The sequence below is a fragment of the Eulemur rufifrons genome, chromosome 21 (genome assembly GCF_041146395.1).
Source record: "Eulemur rufifrons isolate Redbay chromosome 21, OSU_ERuf_1, whole genome shotgun sequence".
NCBI lineage: Eukaryota > Metazoa > Chordata > Mammalia > Primates > Lemuridae > Eulemur > Eulemur rufifrons.
The window spans coordinates 15,632,739-15,644,993 of record NC_091003.1 but is presented as its reverse complement, the minus strand read 5'-3'; the positions used below and the strand labels follow the sequence as shown (position 1 = coordinate 15,644,993).

General features: G+C 42.9%; 2 protein-coding genes across 3 annotated transcripts in view; one reads left to right on the top strand and one right to left on the bottom strand.

Moving 5' to 3' along the window:
- SLC5A1 (solute carrier family 5 member 1) overlaps positions 1 to 1,126 on the top strand; it is a 53,582-nt gene extending 52,456 nt beyond the window's left edge. Inside the window, exon 15 of the mRNA XM_069497251.1 lies at positions 584 to 1,126. Within this exon, the coding sequence (XP_069353352.1) occupies positions 584 to 801 (218 nt within the window). The 3' untranslated portion in view covers positions 802 to 1,126. The remainder of the gene's footprint in view (positions 1 to 583) is intronic.
- Positions 1,127 to 9,979: 8,853 nt separating this feature from the next.
- The window catches only part of SLC5A4 (solute carrier family 5 member 4), a 44,454-nt gene continuing 42,178 nt past the window's right edge, over positions 9,980 to 12,255 (bottom strand). Inside the window, exon 15 of one of the 2 annotated variants that reach the window (XM_069497332.1) lies at positions 9,980 to 10,243. In XM_069497332.1, coding sequence (XP_069353433.1) covers positions 10,029 to 10,243 — 215 coding nt within the window. In that variant the 3' untranslated portion in view covers positions 9,980 to 10,028. The remainder of the gene's footprint in view (positions 10,244 to 12,255) is intronic. The other variant, XM_069497333.1, reaches the window with a different exon arrangement.

The window sequence follows — 12,255 nt, the reverse complement described above, 5'->3', positions numbered from 1 at the left end:
GCAGGGACCTTTCTGTTCCGAAACCTGCGACTCCGCAAGCGCTGGAGGGAGCCGGGAGCCACGGGCAGCTGACTGTGGTGCTGAAAACAGGCAGCCCCTTCCGGATTCCCTAGAGCAGGCAGGCGTGAATACGCCCCCTACTTCTCCTGCCTTCAAATATGTACCCGCGTTGAGTGAGCATAAGGTCGATTTTAAAGGGACATGGATGAGTATTTTGAGCGTTGATAGGTTTTAATGTGGAAGAGGAGATTAGTGTTTCACTAGAGGGCAGACCTAAGACCCGTGGGTGGAAAGATCCCATCCAATTTTAACTCAGAAAAAGGAGGCAGGGTAGTGCCGTGATGGATTGTGAGATTTGGCATCAGGAAGATCTGGGATCGAATCTTGACTTTTCTTTTTACTAGTCTGGGAATATGATTTCCTTTTTCTAAAATTCAGGTTCCTCATGTAAAAGTATTCCACACCTCACAGTAGATTGGAAACATTGAATCAGACAATGCTCCACTATAGGAATTGGCTGTAATTATCACCATCATGGTGGCCTGTATCCAATAATCCTTTTATGCCCTTTCCCCTGGCACAGAAGTTCCTGAGGAGAAAAAAGGATGCCTCAGGCGGACCTACGACCTGTTTTGTGGGCTGGACCAGCAGACCGGACCCAAGTTGACAGAGGAAGAGGAGGCAGCCCTGAAGATGAAGCTGACAGACACCTCTGAGAAGCCTTTGTGGAGGACAGTGACGAACGTCAACGGCATCATCCTGCTGGCAGTGGCCGTCTTTTGCCACGCGTATTTTGCCTGAGTCCTGCCTGGTGTCGCACAGGCGCCGTGGCTGGAATCTTAATGCTCCTCCCTTTGATCCCACTCTGTGGCATTGAAGGGAAACCAGCCAGCTGTAAATTTCGCCCGGTTGGATGAATGTGTACATGTGTAATTCTAGGCTAGCTGGCGGAAAATCATTAGTTTGCTGTTCACTTGTGTATGCAAAGCCACTGTGATACAATCCTCTGTACATACTAGAGCTGAGGACGTGATATTCCGAAAAAGGCAGACTAAGAAACAGAAGTCCAGGGCTGTCCAAGGCGAGTCTGTCTCAGGTAGATTCAGCACGTCAACGTTGTTTGTAATCCTTAAATATTATTTTAAGAGTTTCGGTCCCCCTGGTTCCTGCCACTTTTCCCTATCTGAATTCCTCTGTATATTTTTTTTTAATTTTTAATTTTTAATTTTTTTTGCTCTCATCATATTCCTTTCAAGTTTTTCCTGGCACAAGAAAAATTGACCCGATAAACTGATGAATGCATTGAAGCTGAGGATGGGAGCTTGGTGGGGTCCCTGTCCTGGGTGTTTGCTCTTGGAAGTGGAGACATGAAGAAGGCAGGACTTGCCCCAAAGGGAGGGACCCGGGCACCAGCCTCAGGCCAGCGGGGGAAGCAGATGCTCTTGAGTCTAGGGGACTTTCTGATCTTCTTAAACATGTCCATTGTGAGTTCCACCTGTTTGGGATTTGGCTCATTTTGACATTCACAGTGCCTGGAATGTCGTAGCCACTCTGTCGTGTTTGCTGACTAAATGAATGATACGGGCATGTATTTAGAAATACTTGCTTTATTTTTACCTAAATCTGGCTCTTGGTTAACCTTTTCTTGGGGCTGCACAAAGCACGTCCCCTGGTGACTATAATGAATTGGAATGCATTTGCCTGAGGCCATTGTGCCCCTCGGTGCTGAAGTTGACGCGTGGGCTTAGCGGCTGACGCTGTGTCACCTGAGAGAGACAGGGCTCCGGGTGGGGGCATCTCTCATCTCAAAGCAGCCGCTCCCTCCCGCAACATTGAAATAATTAGCCCGAGATCATCCACCCTGTGAATTCACATGACCACAGCTCTTCCTTTTGTTGGTGTCTTGATCGGTGCCAGACACGTCTAGCTGAGAGGTGTGTATTTCTTATTGAACCAGTTTCCCGGGGGGGGGCAATTCCTTTCATTTAATTTAACTTTCAGTAATTCTTTTTAATGTCATCTGTGAAATCTCCATTATATTGTAATATAATCCCATGGGAGTGATCACAAAAATCACAAGGTCAGTGCTGACTGATTTCAGGCCAGCTTCGACAAGAGCTGAGAGTGGTTCCTGGGTATAAAAATGGTTCGGCAGGTGAAAGGATGGCTTGTCCTCGGGGAGGGAAGGAAACGCAGAGAGCACTTCTGAAATGCCTCTCCCTCCCCTGGAGCTGGGCAGAGGAGGGGGAGAGGTGGAGCATCGCTCAGAGGACCCAGCCTCGTGTGGAGCGTGTGGTGTGTTTTGAGCTTTGAGAGGCTAAAGAGAGAAGTCCAAAAGCTGGTGGGTGGAGCAGACCGTGTAAAGTTTCTAGATTGTCCTGGATTCATTCGGTTTCTAGCTTTGGCAATAACTTACTGTGTATATTGTGGTAAATTATTTTGTCTCAACTCCGTATTTTGTTTCGTTTGTTTGTTTTTCTTTTGAAAAATGGGGATGTTGGTGCTTACAGCATCTACCTACCTCCTGCGGTTGTGACAAGGACACTCGGAAAAGCGGACTAGAGACGTACACAAGGAAAATGCCATACGGTTGCTATATGAAACTGCATTGTAGTCCCATAAATTAAAATGCATGACTTTGATAAAAATGAAAACGTTAAAATCCCTTAACATCCCTTAAATCCCTTAACATTTTAGTTAACACAAAATCTGGATTAGGAAGCAGGAGGCCAGGGTAGTTGAGAATAGAATCTAGCAATCTAACAATTAAAAAAAAAGTAGTTAAGGCCGGGCGCGGTGGCTCATGCCTGTAATCCTAGCACTCTGGGAGGCCGAGGCGGGTGGGTCATTTGAGCTCAGGAGTTCGAGACCAGCCTGAGCAAGAACGAGACCTTGTCTCTACTAAAAATAGAAAGAAATTATATGGACAACTAAAAATATATATAGAAAAAATTAGCCGGGCGTGGTGGCGCATGCCTGTAGTCCCAGCTACTCGGGAGGCTGAGGCAGAAGGATCGCTTCAGCCCAGGAGTTTGAGGTTGCTGTGAGCTAGGCTGACGCCACGGCATTCTAGCCAGGGCAACAGAGCAAGACTCTGCCTCCAAAAAAAAAAAAAAAAAAGTAGTTAAGTTTGGAGATGATTTCAAACAAGCAGTGAGCAACTGTACCTGCATAATGTCCCGTGAGAATAGACTGAGCTACCTCGGGCCAGTAAATGATAGATTATACTAGAATCATCTCAGGGGTGCCGGGAAGAACTATTCTTTTCCTTATGTTGAAGATGGTGTTATACACGGGGCAGAGTGACTGCTTGTTAATGCTCAGTTTATAGAACTGAAAAGTCATGCCCTAGCAGGCAAAAAAAAAAAAAAAGAAAAAGAAAAGTTTCTTTAAATATGGATGACTATTTTAAAAGGAATCTCAAAATGGAAAAGACAGGCCTCCTTTCCTTCAGAGTGATGTTGCTCCCGGCCCTCTGACCTACCTGATAGCATTGCTGGCTTCTGCGTAGCTGAGTCAGGCATTGACATTCACTCAGACAAATTTCTACTTTTGGAACTCACTGGAACGCACTCTTTCCTAGTGCCGAAACCATCATCTCCTAAAAGAGACACTGCCAGTTGTGTTTTCTTGTCCTGCTTCACAAAAGCAAACCTTGGGAGAAAAACCTAAGTGTGCTTGGTTAGAGGAGAGGGGTTTCTTAAGATTCCTTCCCCTCCTGCTCGGAGAAAATCTCACCTAACCTCCAAATTGTATTTCGGCAAATGAAGTTGTCCGAGTGAGATGCCATCGTCTTGGAAGGTTGATGGGGACGGGAGCGGGGAGGTGTGGATGAACCTGCATTCCTAGGTCGTGCTTCAGTGGGGGGGGGACTGTCGTTTGATTGGCTTTGAGGGATTCAGGTGAGTGTTCCATCCCGGAGCTTCACGTTGCATTCCTGACCCGGCCAGCTGTGTAGTTCTAAGAGCCACTCGGTGAAGGAACACGCAATGTGACGCACTTCATCCATGCTGGGAAAGCTGGTAGCCAATGCCCATCTGATAAAGGGGCCTTCTTTACACACGAATGCTGGCGGCACGTACACATGCATTTCAGAATCAGACAAAGGGCTTCCTGGAGTTGTGATTGTCAAACTATAGCCGAGATCAGAATCCCCTGGAGAGCTTGTTCATACACAGATGGCTAGGATGGACCCCCAGTGTTTCCGATTCAGTAGGTCTGGAATGGGGCCTGAAAATGTGCGTTTCTAACAAGTTCCCAGATGATTCCGATGCTCCTGGTCTGGAGACCACACTTTGAAAAGCACTATTTAGAGTTAACTTCCAAAGGGGTTTCGTTTTCTCACCAAGGGTGGCAGAACTGGAGACATCTTCCCCTCCTCCCGCCCCCCCCCCCGCCCCCCCAGCCCTCCTTTGAGATTTTTAGTGATATCTCAAGGGCAAAAGTCTTAAACCAAAGGTGTGTAGGTATGACTGAGGCACATTGTAATGCCAGGGGACTGAAAAATCCAACTCCGTGGATGTTTAGGGCCTATTTGCTTAATTCTGACCTCCCCTCTAGATAGATCCCAAGGCCTGACACTTGAAACATTTAAAAACATTTTTTTGAATTGACAAAAATTGTGGTGTGCAACATGATGTTTTGATATACATATAGTTGTGGAAGGACTAAATCGAGCTAATTAACATACCCATTACCTCACATACTTATTTTTTGGTGGTAGGAACACTTAGAATCTACTCTCAGCCATTTTCAAGCATATGCTATATCGGTATTAACTATAATCACCATATTGTACAATAGGTCTCCTAAACATATTCCACATGTTTAACTGAAATTTTTTAGCCTTTGACCAGCATCTCCCTAATCCCTCCCTCCCCTTGCCCTCCAGTTACCATTCTACTCTCTGCCTCCAGGAGTTCAACTTTTTATTAATAGATTCTACATATAAGTGAGATCATGTAGTATTTGTCTTTTTGTGGCAAGGCTTGGTGCTTTACCAACTTGACTTCTATTATATTTTATATTTGGTACTCGTTATTCTCTCTCATATATATATATATATATATATATATTAACTGGTCCTCAAAGTCAGTCTCACAGGTGGAATTTTTTGCAGGCAGGGGTGAGGGGAGAAAGCACTAATGTTTACTGGACATTGTCTATGGTCCAGGCCCTTTAAGCAATATCAAATGACCTCACCTAATCTTCACGACAGCGTTACACTCGGAGGAAACTGAGGTTTGGGGCGATTCAGAGACTGACCCATGGTGAGGACCTTGGTGGTCATGGTCTAGGGGTTGACAGTCCTTCCTTGCTGCCGCAGAATTTCCCAGGGCAGCCTTCCAACAATGACACAATGTCTCTCCCTCAATTCTGAAGACCCTGGAATAAGGGTTGGGTGTGGACAAGTGAGGAGACCAACGTCTATTGACCACCTACTTATTTATGTCAACTAAAGTTATATTCATAAATGCTACCAACTTGCAGCATTTAAATATGTGAGCCAGGCATTCCTATCTCTGTTTTCAGATGAAAAATTAAGGTTCAGGGAAATTGATTGCTTTGCTTCAGGTGGGTCTGTGTCTAGAGCCTGTTCTCCTAGTTTTGGTCTAGGTGGATATCTTCTCCTGACCAAATAGTGATAGGAATCTATCTTCTTTGTAAAGCAACTTCAACTTTTCTACGAAGGCTCTTCCAAGACTACCAGGACATAGAGAATGATGTTTTCTGGTTCTACTTCACCCTGAGCACAAGGGAAGATGGTCCCACACCAACTTGACCCTATCTTGCCCAATGTCTACACGTGCAGAACAAATCCCTTTTATTTCTCATAGCTAGCCCAAAAGGCTACAGGATGCCATCAGACAGCCTGTTGATCAGGAATTGGGTTATTGTTTACTTAAAAGACCATATGTCTCTTTCTCAACCTTTCTTATGGCTTCTTCGCTCTCTCTTCTTCTCTCTTTGTGCCCATTCTTCTCTCAGTCTTCATTCGCCTGGTCCAGTTCTCTCGTGGACCTCAGTGAGCCTACATCACCCATCTCTACCTTCACTTTTCATCCTCTCCCAACCTGTCCTGAAACCCGTCACCAGGTGGAGCTCTTCAGGAACACACCTGTGGTCACGTGAAGCTAGGTCGCTTCAGCTTGCTGCAGCAAGGGAGAAATTCAAACAGAATTTCAGCTTCTTACCAAACAGAGGAAGAGACGGAGTTATGATGGGATTTTGAAGAAGGGTGGAGTTTGGGGAAATTTTTCTTGAAGCCACATTTTGTTAGGCTCAAAGTAAAGCAGAGAGTGTGTGTAAAGGGATTAATGTCGAGCCTGGTCTGAGAAGCGGACTCAGGGATCCTGTTGTCTTAAACATTCCAAGTCGAGATAAATACCTGAAGCTCTGCACCTGAGTTGGAAATTGAGGCTGCTTCCCTGCTGGTGACCCACATGACTCAGAGCCTGTGGGTACCCGTGAGATATTTCATTCTCCCTGATGTACAAGCCGGCCCTCCTGTCCAAAGATTCAACCAATGGTGGATTGAAAATATTTGAAAAAAGATATAACAATACAGTAGCAAAAAATAATACAAATAAAAACAAAATATAACATACATACATAGCATTTACATGGCATCAGATATTCTAAGCAATCTAGAGATGATTTAAAGTATAGGGAGGATGTAATAGGTTATATGTAAATATGATGCCATTTTATATTGTGGACTTGTGCATCTATGGATTTTGGTGTCCTTGGGGGGTCCTGGAACCAACCCTCTGCAGATACGGAGGGACCACTGTGATTTCAAATAGCAAAATTTCTCAGTCTATAATTTTAGAGAACACATGGTTTTTAGTGCCATGGTCTTGATGTTGGTTAACACAAGCTGTTCTTACAGGTTCACGCTCCCTGGCTCTCATTCTCACACCTCATTGCTGACTCCTTTAGGGCAGGGTCTCAGAGCCCAGCCCTGGAGGGGAGGCCCAGCCTTGGCTGATTTGATGCTCCCCACGCTCAGGCACCAGCTTCGATGTCATGCCCCACCTGCCTGAACTTATATAAAGAAGGGGCCATGTCTGGGTGTAGAGAAAGCAAACTGTTTCTCCTCTGCTCTCCCCACAACAATCACCTTGGGAGACTTCTGTCACCAAGAAGTGTGTGGTGGATTTCTCCCCACCGACAGCCATTCGATTCAATTCTAACACTCTCTACCTGGAGATAGCGTCGGATTCCACAGGTTGAGGGCTCAGTCCCCCAAGACGGTTCCACACTTTCAATGCCAATCGCAAGCCCCAAGTTGTTTTATCTGTGTTTCTGACCAACTTGCTATAAATTGGGGTTTCCACGACCCCCTCTTTGTTTTTGATTAATTTGTTAGAGTGGCTCACGGAACTTGGGAAATACTTTACTTACATTTGCTGGTTTGCTATAAAGGATATTACAAAGGATACAGATGAAGAGAGAGCCGTGGGGCAAGGTGTGTGAGAAGGGGTATGAAGCGCCCATGTCTCTGGGCATCCCACCTTCCAGGAGCCTCCACATGTTCTGCTGTCCAGCTCTCTGAACCCTATACTTTCGGGTTTTATGAAGGCATGATTGCCTATGCATGATGACGCATTAAATCATTGGCCTTTGGGGACCAACTTAACCTTCAGCCCCATCCCTCTCCCCAGAGGTTGGAAGGTGGGGCCAGAAGTCCCAACCCACTAATTCCACCTTGGTCTTTCCTGTGAGGGCCCCCATCCTGCCAGCCACCAACCAACTCATTAGCATACAAGAAGACATTCATTACTTTGGGGATTCCAAGGATTTTAGGGGTTGTATGCCAGCAAACAGGGATGAAGACCAAATACATATTTCACGATATCACATTGGGCCAGAAAATCAGCACCTGCAGCCATGGACTGAAGCACTTGAAGTCCCAGCATCGTGATGAGGCCCCTGGAGTAAGGAGTTTTCTCCTGGAAGGTTGAGAAATGACCCAGTTGCCACTGAGTGTATCAGTTTTTTTCTCTCTCTCTCTCTGAATAAAAAAGCCTTGTTTAGGGCTGGGTCCTCTTTAAAGCTATTCTTTGGACCATAGGCCACCCCGAGTAGAGAGGAGGCTGCCCAGCCTACGTGGTTCAAGTTAAGAGAAGAAAGTCTACTGGCCCAGAAAAAATTCTTCAACTGCCTGTTGCTTAGCAAAAATTTCATTGCAGTTCTTTGGCCGTTAGTAGAATCTTGGTGTGTTCTAACTCATTGTGCCTTATCTCTTGCCCATTATGAAGATCTATCTATCTGTAGCTCCAGAAACAGAGTAGGTATGTTAGGTAGATAGTGAGGGATTCTGGGTCTCTTAGGGATAAAAGTGGGTGCTATTGCCCCCATCTTGTGTCCTGCCCCACCCTAATCTCCCGAGCGCTGCCATACCTGGGGAGAAGGGAACACCCCATGAATTTGCCAATCGTAACTTAGTGTGCCAGCTGCAAAAGAATGCAGAGGCCTCTCTAGCCCATGGGACAAGCTGCATAGGTACCATAGAGTCTGGAAATTGAACTAGAACAACCTACACGCGTAGTTTAGTCTCAGGTCATGTGACTCCCAATTGTCCAATCAAAGTGGTTCCATGGTGGTTCCATGGTGACCTCTGAACCATGAGGGAGGTCCCAATCTCAGCACTGTAAAATAAGATGCAGACCACAACTAAGTCTCTTTTTGTGCCCTTCCGTTGGCTCTCCCTTTGCTGTGACAATGGGTCTGGTCGTCATCCGTGGTGTGTTTATCATGCTCTGCAAACCTGTGTCTTGCTCTTGATCTATAATCCTATCTTTCTCTCCTCGATAAACTTCATTTTCGTGCTTGCCTAACTTTGGCGTATCTGGTCATTCTCTGTCCATCCTATGGAACAATAGTGCAACTATTAAAAAGAATGAGCAAGATCTATGTGTACGGATAGACAAAGATCTCCAAGATATGTTTTATGTGGGAAAGTCAATCACAGAATAACACATAAAGCCAGACTGCATTATCTAAAAATATGTGTATGTTTATAAACGGATAGAACAATTCCTGGAATATATGCTTTAAACTGTTAAGAGTTATTTCTCTGGGAAGTTAGTGAGAGTAGATGAGAGGAGAGGTTTATCAATGGAGAGTATTATATTTAATTATATAAACCAAAGAGCATTGTTTGAATTCTCATGATAATAAAATGGATATGTATTTCTTATGCAACTTATTTTTTTATTTTATTTTTTTTGAGACAGAGTCTCGCTTTGTTGCCCAGGCTAGAGTGAGTGCCGTGGAGTCAGCCTAGCTCACAGCAACCTCAAACTCCTGGGCTTAAGCGATCCTTCTGCCTCAGCCTCCCGAGTAGCTGGGACGACAGGCATGTGCCACCATGCCCAGCTAATTTTTTCTATGTATATTTTAGTTGGCCAGATAATTTCTTTCTATTTTTAGTAGAGATGGGGTCTCGCTCTTGCTCAGGCTGGTCTCGAACTCCTGAACTCAATTGATCCACCCGCCTTGGTCTCCCAGAGTGCTAGGATTACAGGTGTGAGCCACCTGGCCCGGCGAAGAGGGCAGATCTTAATTGTTCTCACTACACACACACACACACACACACACACACACACACACAGTTACATTAACCATGTGGGGTGGTAGATGTATTAATTAACTTGATTACGGTAATCGTTTCACAATGGATGTGTATACCAAGTCATCACGTGGTACACCTTAAATATATACAATTTTTATTTGTTAATTACACCTCAATAAAACAGAAAAAAAGAACTGAGAACTCTGTGGTTTAGTTTACATACACATGGGGCCACTTCACTGGTTTTATAAATTATTAGCTCTTTTTCTTTACTGACACAAAGGAACAGCAAAAGCAAAAACTCGCATCTGTAGTCATCTCATTAGATAATATCACCAACTGCTCATTCCCCTTTGGCAGCACAACAAACCGTAAAATGAAAATCAATAATATTAATCCTTGCTTACTTATTAACAATTACTAATTATTCTAGTGGTTCAGACAGAGTTCAGGCAAAATAGGCATAGACAAAGACCACCACGGCCAGGAGGACGATGGCGTTGACGTCCACTATCATCTTCCACAGGGGCCTCTCAGACGTGTCAGTCAGCTTCTCCCTCAGGGCTTCCTCCTCCTCCTTGCTCAGCTTGGGTCCTGTCTTCTGCAAACCGCAGAACAAGTCCCAAGCCTTCCTGAGACATCCACGAGATTTCTCAGGATAATCTGAAACGTAGAAGGATAAAAACAAACGACCACAAAAGATGGAAACTAGAAATCCTTGTCAATGTAGTGCCGATTACTGGAAAGAATGAATACACCACTTGGAAGGGTTAGACAAATTGTAGAAAATATTCCTGAGAAAACGTAGATAAATTTGAATATTTAAAAGTAGAAAACTTTTGCATGGCATAAAATTCCATAAACAAAGTCAAAATAAGTGACCCAACGGGGGAAACTCTTGTATATTGTATCAGAAAGGATTTAATGTCTTTGATATGTAACTATATTAAATAGATATAAATAACTGTAGAGAATAGACCTTTAACAGCCCCATGTAAACATAAGAGAGATGAATAAACAGTTCAAAGAAAAAAGACAAATGACTTGTAAGCTTACGCAAAAAGAGAAATTTAAACTAAAACTCTACTGAGATATCATTTCTCATCTATCAGTGGCAAAAATTCAAAAGTTTCACAATATACTATGTGAGTGAGTCTGCGTGGAAACAGGTAGTCTCATACCTTGTTGGTAGGAAGGCATGATTCAGCTCCTACGGAAGGGTATTTGGTAGTACATAGCAAAATTGCATAGGCATTAATCCTCTGACCCAACAATCACATTTCTCAAAATCTATCCCAAAGGTTTACTGGCAAAAATACAAAAAGGTTTATGTATAAGGCTTTGTTGCAGCATTGGAAGAGTTAAAGAATACTCCTAACTCAAATGAAAAATCATACTGGAGACTATACTTAGAAATAAATGATAATGAAAATCATATAAATTAAAATCTGTGAGGTACAACAAAAATATCATGTTGAGGGAAATGTATATGGCCTTAGTTATTGACATTAGAAAAGAAGAAAATCAAATTTCCAGATTTACTAGAAATCAATGAAGCAATACCCAGCTTATGTTAGAGAAAAAAAGAAAAAAAAAAAAAAAAAAAACCACAACAGAATAAACCCAAATAATGAAAATGGAAGGAAATACAAATGAAAATAGAAAGTAATAAAGCCAAAAGTTGGTTCTTTGAGAAAAGTAAACTAGATAAGTCTTAGTGAGATTTATCAAGAGAAAAGAGAAATCACAAAAAATTATATTAGGAATTTAACGGAAAATATAGCTGTAGAGGCAGTCAAGATGGATAAGTAGATAAGTAGCATGAATAACTTTATGACAATATATTTAAAATGTGTATTAAATGGACAAAATCCTAGAAATATATAATTTAAAAAACTGATCAATGAAGAAATGGAAACTCCAAATAGTTCTATAGCCATTATGTAAATTCAATAATTAGTTAAGAAATGCTACCCCCACCTCACAACCCTAGTGGTATTATGATTGGCAAAATATCAAAATTCAGTGGAGATACCATTTCAGTCTTATTGAAATATTTCCATAAGATGGAAAAATGGGCTAAATTCTGATTTATTTTATAACACTGTGATCTTAATACGAAAACCAAAGGTTAAGTAAAAAAAAGAAAATTCTAGGCCAGTTGTACTCAGGAGCACTGATATAAAAAAAAATCAAAAGGAGTAGAAAGCATTGGCTCTTCCTTCAATTTGAAAAACCAAAACCAAAATAAAAAAGCAATTAGTGTACAGTTCAAAACAACGTATCATGAAGTGCTGAACCTTGTCAGTGGTTTAAAAATATTAGGTAAACAAAGAGCCCTGGGGATGGATGCTGGAGAAATTTTCATAAAGGAAGTGAGATTAGAACTTAGTTTTAAAGAATAGGCAATATTTTTCTCTTGGAGAGAAGGTATAAATATTCTATGGAGCTTGCAGTGTGTAAGGAAGTGAAAAAAACCCTCCTCCCTGGAATGGAGGGTGTATTGGAGAGAACAGTGAGCAATAAGATTGGAGAGAAGGTGGGGCTGGATGTTTGATCGCAGTTAATCAAGATCGAACACCTTGTATGTAACTAGGAACAGTAATTGACTGACATCTCAGTAAGTATGGATGGACAGGCAGATGATTCGATGGATTTCATGGGTTGTGTTGGTT